The sequence below is a fragment of the Crocuta crocuta genome, unplaced genomic scaffold (genome assembly GCF_008692635.1).
Source record: "Crocuta crocuta isolate KB4526 unplaced genomic scaffold, BGI_CrCroc_1.0 scaffold343, whole genome shotgun sequence".
Lineage (NCBI taxonomy): Eukaryota > Metazoa > Chordata > Mammalia > Carnivora > Hyaenidae > Crocuta > Crocuta crocuta.
In genome coordinates, this window is record NW_027532679.1 from 4,425,313 (window position 1) to 4,440,215 (window position 14,903).

Here is a 14,903-nt window from a genome sequence, read left to right on the forward strand (position 1 = left end):
GGACTCCATTCTCTCCGATCCCACCACTTGCTCTCTCTGTGGGAGGCACCAAAGAGAAATTGGCAGGCTCTGTCCTTTCATTGACTTCCCCTTCTCTATTGAGCCTTCCTAGGTGACTCCAGGCTACACGGATTCTTCTCCTTCGTTCTTACCCCTAGGGCACCATATATACTGAACGTTTTAACATTCAGTGCTGTTGAAGTTAACTTTTCATCCCTGCCTTCTAAGCTGTGCCAGGAATGGGCACTGTTTGGGGAAGGCAACCCAAGGTTGTCTGGGCCTCCTCAAACTGGACCTTTGTCAGGTGTTCTAACGCAGGTCCAGACACGTGACAAGTCCTCTGCAATCACTGGATCTGGACCTATGAGATGGGATGCTCATGACTCTACCATGTTGGGGCTTTATTTCATCACACTTTGGAAGCAAGTAGAGTCGATTCCAGGATAGAAGGTGAAAGAAGCAAGAACATCCAACCCCTGAAGAGGGCATAATGGTTCAGTGGTTCAGTGTCCTTGCAGAGATCCCCATGATCAGACCACAGGGATATTCCCTGAGCTCAGCAAGACACTGACGTTGTGAATCCTATAAAGGGAAAGGGCAACTTTGCAAAACTGGAAGTGAAATTGCTTCAAAGAAGGGCAATTCTTAAGTGGCAGGGGAAAAGTAATGGAATCCTGGTAAATGAAAGCCTGAAACATTATTGCAAAGAAGATTATATTTTTATTAGTTCACTCTCAGAATGTAAAAACAAGTAAACAGAAAACAAATGAAATCACTTTACAGAAAGCACATTCATTGCTTAAAAGTAGCACCTTCGTGATTGGTACTGTCCGTTCATACCCACCAGTCAGGTTCACTCATGCTGATGAGTAAGCGATTATGACTGTTTTCTTTGCAACCCTGGGCTTTTTTGCATGGCTATTAAAAGGCAACTGGCAATTGTGACAATTTTATTTGCTTGGCCATCCTATACTTATTCTCCCTCTTGGATCCTAAGACCTTTTTACTTTTCAGACACATACTGTCTCGGGGTCACTCTCCAGTGTCTTACAGATGGATAGAGGGGGGACGGCCAGGGTGGCTGATGCGGAATTTCAATTTCAATTAATTTTTTAGGCCTTTCTAAATTCATGCATCCAATGTCCCCCCAAGCCCCCCAAAAACTTGCTTAGAAGTGCAGGTGGCCCTGAACTGCTTTATCAACATCAGCTCGAGGAAACCTTCACGGATACAGGAACTAACATCTCGATCTCCAGAATCCTTTCAAATGGATTCATGTCTCCCTGCCTCTATTTAACTGTTTCTGTGTTCCCATCCATCACAAATATATTATGGCATCAGAACATTGTGCTCTCACTGGTTGTCATAAAACTGATGCACTTGTACTCTTACTTGAAAAGTTGTCAGTAAAAATAAATAAATTCACATTTTGCATAATAGGGCCTATTCCTTACGGATCGGGTCCTGGGAGTGTGAAACATATAATACATCTTGACACAGAAGGGTTCAATAACAACAATAAATTAATAAATACATAAATTACTTAAATATTTAAATAGCATTAAGGTCAGTGGCAACCTGCTAGCTAGAAAATCTATAAATAAAGTAGCTAATTATTTCAGTGGGCATTTGGCATTTCAATGTAAAAATACTACAAAGACATTATAATGATCCTTTACAAAAAGAAAATTAGGTAGAAAATAACTTTTGGGCCCTATTCCATTGTCTTTTAAAAAAATTTTGTATAATATCTTCCACTTTTCCTCCAAGGTTTCATCCTGGGAGTAGAACCTGAAAAAGAATACCAACAGTCTATGTGAATTAGAAATGTGGCAGCAAATTCGTCTTATTTCGCACAACACATTACCGGGGCAACTGGGTTTTCGGGATTCCATGTCAGAAGGGTCTAGCCTGTCCTTATGTGGCCTAGGATCTGGCTGCTTTCAGTGCCNTTGAAAACAGCTTGCAAGCTATTTTTGCCCGGACCCCTAGCTACCTCTCTCTCTTCTTTGCCTTCTCCTCCAGGAGAGCAGGACCTATGTCAGTTTTCTTTACTGCAGTATCTCTGTACCCAGCACAGTGCCTGAATCAAATAAGTATCCGCTAATGAACTAATGTATGTTTCTGACTCTCATGACTATGTGTGAGGCACCCTGTCTCCCCTTTCTTCTCCTGCTCCCCCCACCCTCCGCACCATTGCCCTGCACCTGGGTCCATTGGGCTTTGTGGGCCTGCTCACCTAACTGCAGGACACAGATGCCCAGTTGCTCCAGGATGAGCTATAGTAGCGGTCTCGGGCTTGCACGCGGATCTTGGCATCCCTGTGGCACACGACCTTGGCTGAGGTCTTGTCCACGGAGAGTCTATCTTTCTGCAAAGGAGAGGAATGTCTTTGGCAATACAGTCACAAGATAGGCTGGGCCTATTTCTGCAACGCTTGATCTCCCAAAACAGGTACACCTCGATATGAGGGCTCCAATCACCAGTGTAAATGTATAGAACTTGCGCCACCTACTGATAGAAGCTCTAAACTCATTTTCTACCTCAGGCCAGAGGGAGGAATGGTTCTGTCCAGCTTACATCTTTCTAGCACAGCTGCCCTGCCTGAGGGCCCCATGCACACTCACCCCTGTGCTGGGCCGCTGGTAGAACTAAGGAAGATTTGCTGTAGCTGACCCCTGGATATCCCGAAATACTATATCTTGATCCTTTTATCAGAAAACGTGTTGAAATCCAGGCATTGTTTACTTTTAGCTGTGTGACCACAGGAAAATGCTTTAGGCTCTGTGTCTGAGTTTTATCATTTATAAAAGAGGGATAATAATCATTCCTACCTCAAGACGTGTAAATGTTAAAGGTAATCATCATGTAAAACTCTTACTTAAGTTTTTAATCAGGTAGAACGTATTCAGTAGATATTATCTATTAATGACATAAATTTTATGTAGGGAAGACACACATGAAAATTTTAAATAAGATTTAGGTAAAATTTACCCCAGAATGGCCCTTCCCTCCTACAAAAAAATAATGCTCAGGGAGTGACTGAGTGACTGAATTTCTACTAAATGCTAAACACTATCCTGAATAAGACCTTGTTCCCGTGATTTCTAAAACCGGGGTCCAAGAAGTGTTGGGCTTTAGAAAAGCACATCTTGATCCTGGGGATTATGATGCCAAGGCAAGAAAGTTTGAAAGCCATTGTCGTAGCCTATGTGAACACTAGCATTCTGCTCAATAAAATAATTTCACTATATGTGGAACAGCTTGGAATTATCCATGTTTGGTGAGACGTAGCATGAATGTTCTATCAGTCATTATACTCACTAAATTGAAGCAATAATTTTAGGCTCCTGGAGCCCAGATTTCCTTTTTGGGGATCAATTCTGAGTGCAAGAATTCATGACAAACTGTACTGGAGGCAGTAGTAGCATGGTTATGTGCAGGCAATTTGTGTCCCCCAGCCAGAATTTCCTGGTTCTGATCCTTCCTCTTTCCTAGCTGAGTAACTTTGAGCAAGTCATTTAACCTCTCTGAGTTTCAATGTCTTCACTAGTGAAGTGGTGATAATACTGCCTGCCTTTGCAGGGTTCCTTGAAGGATTCAGTGAGATATGCATGTAAAACCCTTAGCATAGTCTCGGGCATTTAGAAAGTGCTAGACAAATGTTAGTTACCGGCATTCTCATCCCCTTGATGTGGGCCCACCTAAACCTGAATATATGGCACCTGAATCACATCATACCTTTTCTCTGTTGTTCTTGCCCTGGACCTGTATGCCAAATGTCAGGGAGAAGTAGGAATGTGGGATGCTCCAGGTGTCAGGGTATTCCCAGCTCACTTCCACATGCCGAGAATTCTTTAATGGTTTCAGCTGCAGGTTCTTGGGAGGATCCGGTTTGACTGTGGAAGAATATAAAGAAACACCCTTTATTTTCCTAATAGGACTTTGGTGTAAGGTAGTTCTGGTTTCTGATCCTACTTTCATCTTTGATGAGCTGTGAGTCCGTAGGATAGTTACTTAACTTCTCTGGGCGCCTGTTGGCAGACATGAGATCCCTGCTGCTGGTGCCCGTGCTGGTGCCCATGGAAGGTGGTCCTCACCAAATGCCACACCCTCTATGGCTGACCCCGAGAGAGGCTCCAAATCCTTGTCATTGCACCATCAGATGAGCCGTAGCACTGGAACCCCCTCTGCGTTGTGCTCAGAAGAAATTTTGTGGAAACAAGGCTCTCACATCTGGGCTATGTAGTGAAGGACCACCCTCTCTGTGGTCAATACCCCTCTGCGCACCGAGCTTGGAAGTGAGCGGAGCCCCTCTCTGGGGATGAGAGGAGAGACTTTGCACTTAGTGCTCTTTCTGTTGTCTTTTCACGGCATCTGGCACTGACTTGCCTTGCAGCAGTTATAGTCAATCCCCCATCTCTGTGCTCGTTCATTCATTCAATAAATGATTACTGAGCACCAGTCATGTGCAGCCACTGGACTGTGCACAGAGGATACAGCAGCGAGTATCACGGAAGACTGTAGACCCTTGTCTAGACAAGGGCACAGGAGACATTCTATGCAATGTCCAAAGACCAGGGCTCCTAGTAGATGCTTTTCAAATATTCTTCCATTATTAACACAACTGACATTTTTTCTTTTTTCCTTTAGAACTCAGCTAAATGTCACCTCAGAGAGACCTTCCCTAGCCATCGCATGAACGCAAACCTTTCCCTACCTGCCAAGGGCAATCTCTCCACAAATGCTAGAGCAAGTTCTGTGATTCTATACATTCTACTTCATGATGAACGTTCAGTGGATACATGGCAAAGGAAATGACAAATGGCAAAATCTCCATGTGCAAATTAAAAAAAAACAGATGTCCATTTTGGAGGGTCTTATTCCAATAAAGAAGATTCTTTTTTCAAATGCTGGAGAAAGATTGGTTTGGAATAACCGCAATTAGTATGGAAGGCTGGTATGATATGGTATGGTATGCTTGAGGGACTCCTCCTAGGTTCGCTGTGGAAGCTGCCTGGACGGCAGAATACAAGTGTAGCCAGGAGCCTGCTTTTTCTTTTATTTTTTTAAATGTATATTTATTTATTTTGAGGGGAGGACAGAGAGAGAGGAGAGAGAGAATCCCAAGCAGGCGCCACACTGTCAGTAGGGAGCCCGATACAGGGCTTGAACTCACAAACCGTGAGATCATGACCTGATTCGAAATCAAGAGTTGGTCATTTAACTGACTGAGCCACCCAGGTGCCCCAAGAGTCTCCTCTTTTCTCCTGGGGCAGGACTGGGTCTCAACTGCTAGCTGTGAGATCTGGGGCAACTTATTTAACCTGTGTAAGACTCAATTTTCTCTTCCTTAAAATGCAGACAATAGTATTTACATTGTACACCTTTTGGGGGGTATACAATAAAAGAGATGATGCATGTAAACCCCTTACCTCAGTGCATGGGGCATTGTGCACATGTGACAAACGGCATTTATCCTTAGTAAGCACGTATAATCAAGCAAACTTACTGATGTCCCTGATGAAGAAGCTGCTGGTGTAGTTTTCGTACTTGAGCTTGTGAATAGCATCCACGACGACTTCGATGGGCAGGCTCTCCTCGGCAGCTGGGCAGGCACTACCCTCCTGACACTCCACTGTGTACTTCTTATAATCCCTGTTGTCCACTCTGACCTTCTCTGCTGAGAGTGTCGCTGCTCCACAAGTCACTCCTTGGGGGTCAGAGGAGCTGAAGTCAAAGACAGACATTGCCTTGTGTTACACATTTGTGGGTGAGTTTCCAGGGGCAGCAGCCAGGCAGCCGTCTGGGGACACAACTTCTGCAACTGGTTTCATTTCTTCACAGGGGGTAAGAAACTGCCCTCCCCAGGAGAACAAGCTTTGCCTCAAGAGGTGGTACAAATATTTCGAGACAACTCTGTATGTACGTGCCTCTGGCCTAAATGAACCCAGACATTTTTAGATCCAGAGCCCTGGGTTAAATCTCCTTATTAGAATTTTAAATTCATTTTTCTCATCTTAATTACAAAATCAATACATGCTAATGATAAAAAATTAAGAAGATAAAAACGTGTATAAATGAAACGTGTGTGCCTCTTTCAACCCTAATCGCATTCCCCAAATAGAAATACTATTCATAGCTTGTTGCATCCCTCCAGATCTTTGTCTATGAATATTCAAATCAATCATATATTCACATGTCTTATGCATACACACACATTTTGTCTATATATACAGACAACGATTTTATTTTTCATTAAACAGGATCCAACCACACACATATATATGGTTTGTAACCATCTCTTCCCCCTCTTAGCATATGGGGAGTGCTCCACGACAGACCACACAGATTGGGTTACCCATTTCGACGAATGCACGTTAGGCTGGTGGATAACGTACCACACTTTATTTAACTTTTCCCCTGCTGATTACCAAAAACAGCACGGTGAACACTGGCTTCTATGTCTTTGTGCCCTCGTATAAGCATCCTTTAGTAAGGATTTTCATCTTAAAGATGGAAAAGGAAGACTCCAGAGGTTAATTTACTCACTTAATCACCTGGGGTTTGTTATGTTACCCTGCCTTGTTCAGGAACCTAGACGGTGAGTGAGGTTAAGTCACACAGACTGGCTAACATAGGTTCGGTATCCATGGAAACTGGTTTCTTAGGGGAAGTCCAAGTGTATTGGACAAACAATGAACTTCGGATTAGTGATGTCAGTAGAGGCAAAAGGAGTTGAGATGGCCCTGAGAAAATTTCTAGAGGCCTCAGATTTTTGGAGTTGGTTTCAGGGCTTTCAAGATCTTTGTCCGAGAGCTTTTGTTTCTATTTTCATCTCAGGGTGCCATTTTGGCAAGTCATTCGTAGCTTCGATTACTCCTTTTATCTCTCCCCATGGTGCCATGAGCCTTAATGAAGCATTGCCAGGCAATCTGGACGAGTGGGTTCGAACCCAGCAGAGGCTATTCTCAGGCCCCAATAATAGCCTGTTCTAACCTACACATTTGCTCAGGCGATTAGCTTAAATAGCCATGTTCTTTTCCCAACTTAGGCAAGACAGGATGTTGAAGAAACTACAGGTTTGACTCTGTTTTCTCGCTTATCATTAACTGATAGGCCATTGCTAGGTTGTCCTTATTTTCTTAATGAAATAGTCCTTGCAAAATGCTAAGAGATCAGAGTGGTTTCACTTACCCTCTGCTGCTTTTGACAGTGAATTTCAAATCAGCACTGATTGCCGTCAGCCACCAGCAGGTGAAACGTCCAGAATAATTCTTTGCCTCACATTTTAGAAAGATCTTATTTTTGGATTCTGGATCTGGAAAGAACAAAAATTCAATATTTAGAAGTTTTCTTTCAGATACATTTTAATTGTGATGAATCACAGGCCAGTAAGTGGCACAAGAGTGAAGATCTTCCATTTATTTCCTTGGAAAATGATGGTGCTCCCCTGGCAGGCAGTTCAGCGAGGACTGGGAATGTCTCAGTAGGATGCTGATTCTGCAGAGTATACAATGCGCCTAACGCATCAGAGGGGGGGATTAAACTTATCAAGGCTGCCACCCCAGGGCCGAGTTATGCAGTATACACATCGGCTAATTTCCATTAACCAGTTAAAAAGAACTTCAGGAAAACCAACCATATTCACCACGAAAATCTCCGAACATGAGATTTGGATGGTTGATTACTCAAAGTGTCTAAGAAAGCAAAGAAACAGACAGGTGCTGGGTGGTTTCAGTAAGGGGTTTACATTAAAAAAATTTTTTTTATGGAGCTAAAGAGAAAATTAACACTATCTGACGTAATAGGATTACCTTTCTGTTCCTTTAAGATATCAGTAGACCAAATTCCATCTTCCTTTTTGTGTATCAGTAGGAGCGACTGACTCAGAACCCTGCCTCCTTTGTGACAGGTATACTGGCCAGCATCTGCAAATTCTTTGACTTGGATGGTCAGAGTTTTACCAGAGCCTAGGACTTCACTGCTCTGGTCCGAGGTCCAGGTGATGTCATCTTCTTCAGGGGTATTGCAGGTGAGGACCACCGTTTCTCCGGCCGCATCAGGGTCCCAATCCAACTCTACAACATAAACTGGAGAGCACAGGGAATGGAGAACAGGACTGTGAGCTCCACGAACTTGGGACGCGGTTTTGTGAATGACCTGCCCATCTGCGTTGCAGAAAAGCACAACCTTGCTTGTAATACACACACACACACACACACACACACACACACACACAGAGAGAGAGAGAGAGAGAGAGAGAGAGATTGGATCTCAAGCCTGCCAGTGCAGAGCCCAAGGTGGGGCTCAAACTCACTAACTATGTGATCATGACCTAAGCTGAAATAAAGAGTCAGACCCTTAACTGACTGAGCCACCCAGGTGCTCCAAGACAAGCAAAGAGTTTTATAGCTGCCATCGACCCATTAACTGACAGGCTGTCTTTAATAATTAACCTCTGATTAGCTGGCATATGGGGAAGGCCTTGATACACCAGAAATGCAAAGAGCACAAAACTCTTTACCAAGGGCCTGGTGGAGAAAAGAACCTTGCAGCACAATTTTGGTTTCATAGGGAATAAGGCAGGACACAGAAATGTCTAGAAAGATTGACCAGCACTGAGATCCTGTCCCCACTAATTGGCTAAGGGATTTGGAACAATGTACTTAATCACCATGAGCCTCAGTTTCCTCATCTGTGAAATGACAATAATAGTGTCTATGTCGTAGGTTTGGCCATGAGGATTAAATAAAAAACAAACATATGAAGCACTTAGCAGCATGCCTACCACAGTAAACTCAGTATTGGTTATTGTTATTTACAGACCAAAGGGTCAGATGACTACACAGAGAAACTGTCCTATAATTTTCTATGGGCATTTAAGGATTTAGTTCTTACTGGGTAAAACTCACCAACAGAGATTTTCATTCTGTTTTTTAAAAACACTTTTACCCTTATGAAGCAGTTCAGTGGATCTTGGTCTTCCTGTTTCATAGAGGAGCATACCAAAACCAAGAGACCAAGCAAGGTTACATCAAGTTAGAAACACAAGAGCTGAATCTCAGGCCTTTTGTCTTGTTGGCTTTGCACTGGATCTCCAATATGAGTATCTAAACTGGCATCTGAGGAGAGGCTTAGTATAGTATTTCAATGAGTGTGCCACATCACAGCTTTATTCATTCATGCATGCATCGCTTAGTAGTTAACTAGGATGCAGTGGTCCCCCAAACCTGACCACAAAGCCACCGTTAGCAGCAGCAGCACTGAGAAACTGATGGAAGTACAAATTCAGAGTTACCAAACCAGCCACTCTGGGATGGGCCTGGGTCTGTTGTTTTACGCTCTCCAGATGATTTTGATGCCCTCTCTAGTTTGAGAGCCACACTGGTTAGGAACCTGGATTTTGGAGTCACATAGGTCTGAGTTTAGATTCAGCCCTGTATCTTCTACTTGCCTGTGACCTCGGGCAAGACATTCAATTACTCTAAGCTTGGGTGTCATCGTTTTTAAAATGAGCAAAATATTAGTGCTTGCTTCAGCAGGTCGAGACACGGATTATACAAGTCGATTCATACAACAGCTTAACGTAGTGCCCTCAAATGCTCTCTGAATGGTGACTTTGATTGTTGGCATCCAAATGTAAAGCATTGTGGGATATAAAGTTCTCACTTTACATCTGAGGGATTTATAACTACTGAGTGGGTAACAAAACAAGAAGTAAAATGCATTTGAGACCCAACTCTTTGGAAATGATCACCTGTGCCGAAATAAAACCGGATCGCACCTTCAGCTTTCTCTAGTTTCTCTTTGTTCCACTGGCAACTGAACCACAGCAAGGCTATTTTTCTGTCACAGCTAAGACTCATAAGGCCTACAAGACCCTCACCCAGCTGCAGGGGAGAGCAACTGCAAGGGGGGGCTTGACGAAGATATCTGGAACCCTGTGCCTGGTCTCATCTGGTCTCCAAAGTCCTACGCCCTCTGTGTTTCTCACATGGACTTCCTGGAATTTCTGTGGTTTGCCAAATTAGAAGTAATGTAAGGGTTTACTAATCAGGGGCCAGGTTTCCTGAGCTCACTAACTATCCCAGAATTGATAGGAATCTGGCATAATCATCTAGCTCAGGCCTCTGCCTCTCCTCAAAGGAGGGTCTAAACCTCTCAAACCCTCCGCAGGCAGAGGGGAGATGGCTGGATTCTTGTCTTCCCCCAAAGATTAAGAATGGAAGGATAGTCCCACATTTCTTTCAGATACCCATTTTGCAGTGTGGTACTTTCCTGACTATTAAAAGATTATTTCTGGTCATCAGCTGCAATGTCTTCACTTGTAACTTAATGCCTATTTCCTCCTGTTCTCCAAGTGCACAGGAAACCATTGCTTCATGCCCTTCTTGTAAGACCGTCTTCAAATACTTAAATGCACAGCCTTTGAAGTGAGATAGAATGGGAATCAAGTCCCAGTTCTGTCCTTACCAGGTATGTGAAACTGGGAAGTTACTTAATCTCTGTAGCCTCTATTTTCAACATCTATAAAATGGAGTTACAGACAGTCCCTATTTTATATAGCAACTATATAAAACTATATCTCACTATAGTGTTGTGAGAATTAAATGAGATACTGTCAAAAAATAGTAACAGTTATCAGTAGTACGCAATTAAAGATGGCAACTGCCAATGGTACGTCTGCTTCATTGAGAAACATTTGAAGGTCTTTCAGGAACAACTAGCAATCAGTTAATATATGACTTAGTGTGTGTGAGATAAAAGGATGGAGGGAACCCCTTATTTTACTAAGACGTATTCTATTATTCTAGTAATTTTGTTTGGCCATTGGGATTTTAAACAGGTTCTCCCGAATCATCAGTCCCATCACTTTAAACGACCAAAACAATGCCAGCTAACATTTACTGTCACTTCACATCTGTTGAGTTGTCCTCTGAATTCACAAGCACATTTAATCATCCATGTAGTAGGCATCTCTTCATAATCCTCAGGTCAAAGTCGAGGAAACTCAGGCTGGAGGTGACCCAGCTCAAGGTCACCTACCTGATAAGTGGCAGAGTCAGCCTTTGAGCCCAAGTCAATGTGAGTCTAAATCCTCTGCTTCCCCCAAAGTGCATGGTCAGAGGTTAGTACTCCTGGTGCTGGCAGAGGGGGAGATACTGTGTGATGGAGCAGGGGATGAGAGAATGGAGTTCTTATACTTTTCAAATCCTTCACTTTGGAATTTTAATTGAATGATACAGCTGGTTTTTAGTAATACTGGCAAAGTCCATGTATCTTTCCCTATCGGAGTCCGCAAAAGATCCTACTCTGGCATGTAATGTGAAAGCCAAACAACACTGATGCCCTCAAAGGTGAAGGAAGGACAGATGGCCCCACACTTTCCCAGTGATGGCACTCACTAGGAGGCCCCCAGGCTTGGTTGCCCCTTCTAGTCTGATGTCTCCACAGGGCCTGCCTGATAGTCGTGGCTTAGAATTCAGGGCCTTTCCAGAGAAGGAGAGGCTGGTTACCATTTTTCTCCAGTTCCCATGTAGCCATGAGGGGAGGCGCCAGCAAAACCAGGGAAAACCAGGAGATGATCAGCTGCTGAGGATGCATCTGTAGGAGGGGGAGAAACAGAAGAGAAGAAGGAGAAAAAGAGAAGGAAGAGGAGGGGAAGGAGAAGAGACAATGTCAGTCATTACTCAGTCATTTTGGAGACTGTATTCGTTCTATATGTATAGTTTTCAATCTTGATTTGTCCTGTCAGGTTCATACTACATGAATTACAGGAGCCCTGTGCCAGTCTCTGGGGAAGAACATCTCCAAAGAGAGAACCACAGACTATCTGGAGCTGAAGGAGACCTAAGTCCAGCCACCTGAATCCTCTTACTTTTAAGGTGAGACACCTAGGGTGCAGAGAAGGACATGACTTGTCTGGATCAACATTCTGCAGTTATTTACTTGGTACTTACAATGTAAAGGGCACTGAGCTAGAGAGTTTAGGACCTCCCCCCCCCCCCCCCAAAAAAAGAATTTTTGGCCTGGGTCCTGTCTTCTAGGAGCAAATACTTTCATTCAACAAACATTTATGAAGTCAGTCTGTTAAACACCTACCCTCCCGTTGAGGAGACCAGCTATACACCTGTATCTGTAGCACGAGGCAGTGTGTGTGGGGACACTAAGGATAAAGGACTTGGGGTGGGGGAAGGGCAGGTAAACAGAGATGATCTTCCAAGTTATGGCAACCACCTGGCGGCCAAGTTTAGTTTCTCTCCTCATTTGGAATGCAATTGCTCCAAACTCAAAGGTTACTTCCTCTTCCATAATGAAGCCAGTGATTCTCACACTTGAGCACACACTGGAGTAATCTGGAAGCCTTGCTAAAAAGGCTGGGTTCCACCTCCAGAGTGTCTGATTCAGCAGGTCTGGTGGGGGGGGGGGGGNTGGGGGGGGGGCGTGAGGGAGGAGGGGCCTCAGAATCTGCATTTCTTAAAAGTTTCCAGTTGAAGCTGATGTTGTTGGTCCAAGGACGACACTTTGAGAACTACTGGTCTAACCCATGTTTCGGATCCACAGCTCTGAAAATCAAGATGTTCTTTGGAAGAAGTCAATAAAATATTGATATATTCACTCTGGAAAGCGAAATGCATAATTTTGTGCTAAATATTAGCTACTGTCTTATAGTAACACTCAATCTAGATTAGTATCCAGGGTTTATGCAAATCTTCAGAACGAGAAGACTGTACCCTACTTCTGAATTAGGTAGAGATGGTGATTCTTGCATTTCATTCTGAAACACCCCCATCCATCTCAGAGAGCACCAATGTTCTGCAGGAATATGTTTTCAGAAACCACTGACTAAATCATACAAAGAATAAGACTCGAAATTTTCGGCCAAGGGGCACCTGGGTGGCTCAGTGGGTTAAGTGTCCGATGTCAGCTCAGGTCATGATCTCGCGGTTCGTGAGTTTGAGCCCTGCATCAGGCTTTGTGCTGACAGCTCAGAGACTGAAGCCTGCTTCGAATTCTGTGTCTTCATCTCTCTCTACCTCTCCCTTGCTTGTGCTCTCTCTCTCTCTCTCTCTCCCAAAAATAAATCAACCATTAAAAAAATTTCTGCCAGATACCTTAAAAATGAGCATTTCTTGGCTGGGGCAATGGAATATTGACAAATCATGGCTTTGTTAGAATTGCTGCTAATCCTAGGAGAACCTTGCCATGTGCTTATTTGGTCAGCTTACAAAGGTTGAGAGTGGCAGAGATAGGACTAGAAGTCAGGCATCCTGGACCTTCAGCACTTTGTCACTGCAGTGTGGGGCTTCCACAGGCATTTCATTAATCAGCCCAAGTTGTGACTGTAGCAACATACTAGTTGCCACAGGGCATCAGTTAGTACGTTCACAGGCTTGGAGTCCAGCAGACATGGGCTTGAATTCTGCTTCCTCCACTCACTAGTTGTGTGATGTTGCCCAAATTATCTCTGAGCCTCAGATTCCTCATCTATAAAATGGACATGGTACCCATCTCAGAGGGCTGTTGAGAGAATGCAATGAGATGACATGTCATATTATAAATGCAACAAATAACATATTAGCTTGTACTTAGGGGAAGAGATAAAGGAAAAATGAGGTATGTCTGTGTTGTATACAACGGTAGACAAAACCATTGTGCTGGTTGTAGGGAAATGCCCTAGAGGTATTGTAATTACACAGGCCTGTAAAGCCCGGATGCCGGCACTCTGGGAAGGGAAATACAGAGATTCCTGGCATCTCCTGGTGATTCTTTTGCACTATCTTAATGCTGGGATTTTCCCTTTGGCTATGTGCCTGGCACTTCCTCCTGGGGCCTGACATGTGCTTGAGAATTTCAGGTGAACTGCACTTCATGGTCAAGGGAGCCCTGGTGATGATTCTAAGACACAACTTGCATTTTAGTATCACCTACATTTTAAACCACGGAACACTGGCTGGGTTGGGGGGAGGTGGTGGTGGGTCACTCTCTTAATCCAACCCAAGGAAATCCAAAAAGGCGGCAGCATGTAGTTGTCCTGTGTTCTCCAGATCAGCGGATATCAGAGAGCTATACTGCACAGCCCACATTTCCTTGGCATGCTACATTTGAGAGTCTTGAGGATTAAACCTTTTTTTCCATGTAATATTATAGTTTTTCTAAATTCTTGAAATCCTTGTATAAGGAACATAGGGACTCCTGGTCCTGTGGGATGGTTATACTCCCTAAAACTGGTGCTAACATGGGCATGCCCATGACACTTGGGTGGGCATCTCTTTTGCAAGCTTTATTTTGTTACTCTTGAATTTAGAAAGAATTATTATTGGGTGCCTGGGTGGCTCAGTCAGCTAAGTGTCTGACTTCAGCTCAGGTCATGATCTCACGGTTTGTGAGCTGGAGCCTTGCATCAGGCTCTGTACTGACAGCTCAGAGTCTGGAGCCTGCCTCGGATTCTGCTCTCTCTCTTTCTCTCTCTGCCTCTCCCCTTGTAGCACTCAGTCTCTGTTTCTCCCTCTCTCAAAAATAAACATTAAAAAAATAAAAAAATAAAAATAATTATTATTTTAAAACAAAAAGGCAAAATCACACAAAGCATGGGTAGCTCATGCAAAGACCCTCAGTATAGAGCCAGGCAGACCTGCATTGGCATCCCAGCCCTGCCATTTATTAGTTGTGTGATGACTCTAGGCAAGTCACTCGACTTATTTAAGCCTCACACTCAATCTGTAAAATGGGCATCCTGTTAGTGGTGAGGAGTTAGTGAAATAATCCATAAAGGTCTCCAGCAGAGTGCCCCGAGGAAGTCAGGACACTTGGCTGTTTACTCTCCCCGAGACCCACGCATAGCACTTACTACCACTGCAATAATATAGTTACTGCTCTATGTTTGTCTTCCCTGCCAC

General features: G+C 43.8%; 1 protein-coding gene across 1 annotated transcript in view; it reads right to left on the reverse strand.

The window, feature by feature from the left end:
• Positions 1-834: 834 nt before the first annotated feature.
• Positions 835-14,903, reverse strand: part of IL12B (interleukin 12B) — a 19,030-nt gene continuing 4,961 nt past the window's right edge. The window contains exons 2-8 of the mRNA XM_077780759.1: positions 11,520-11,607; positions 7,818-8,093; positions 7,198-7,315; positions 5,513-5,730; positions 3,742-3,899; positions 2,240-2,371; positions 835-1,791 (exon numbers count right to left, since the gene is read on the reverse strand). Of these exons, the coding sequence (XP_077636885.1) occupies positions 2,240-2,371; positions 3,742-3,899; positions 5,513-5,730; positions 7,198-7,315; positions 7,818-8,093; positions 11,520-11,607 (990 nt within the window). The 3' untranslated portion in view covers positions 835-1,791. The remainder of the gene's footprint in view (positions 1,792-2,239; positions 2,372-3,741; positions 3,900-5,512; positions 5,731-7,197; positions 7,316-7,817; positions 8,094-11,519; positions 11,608-14,903) is intronic.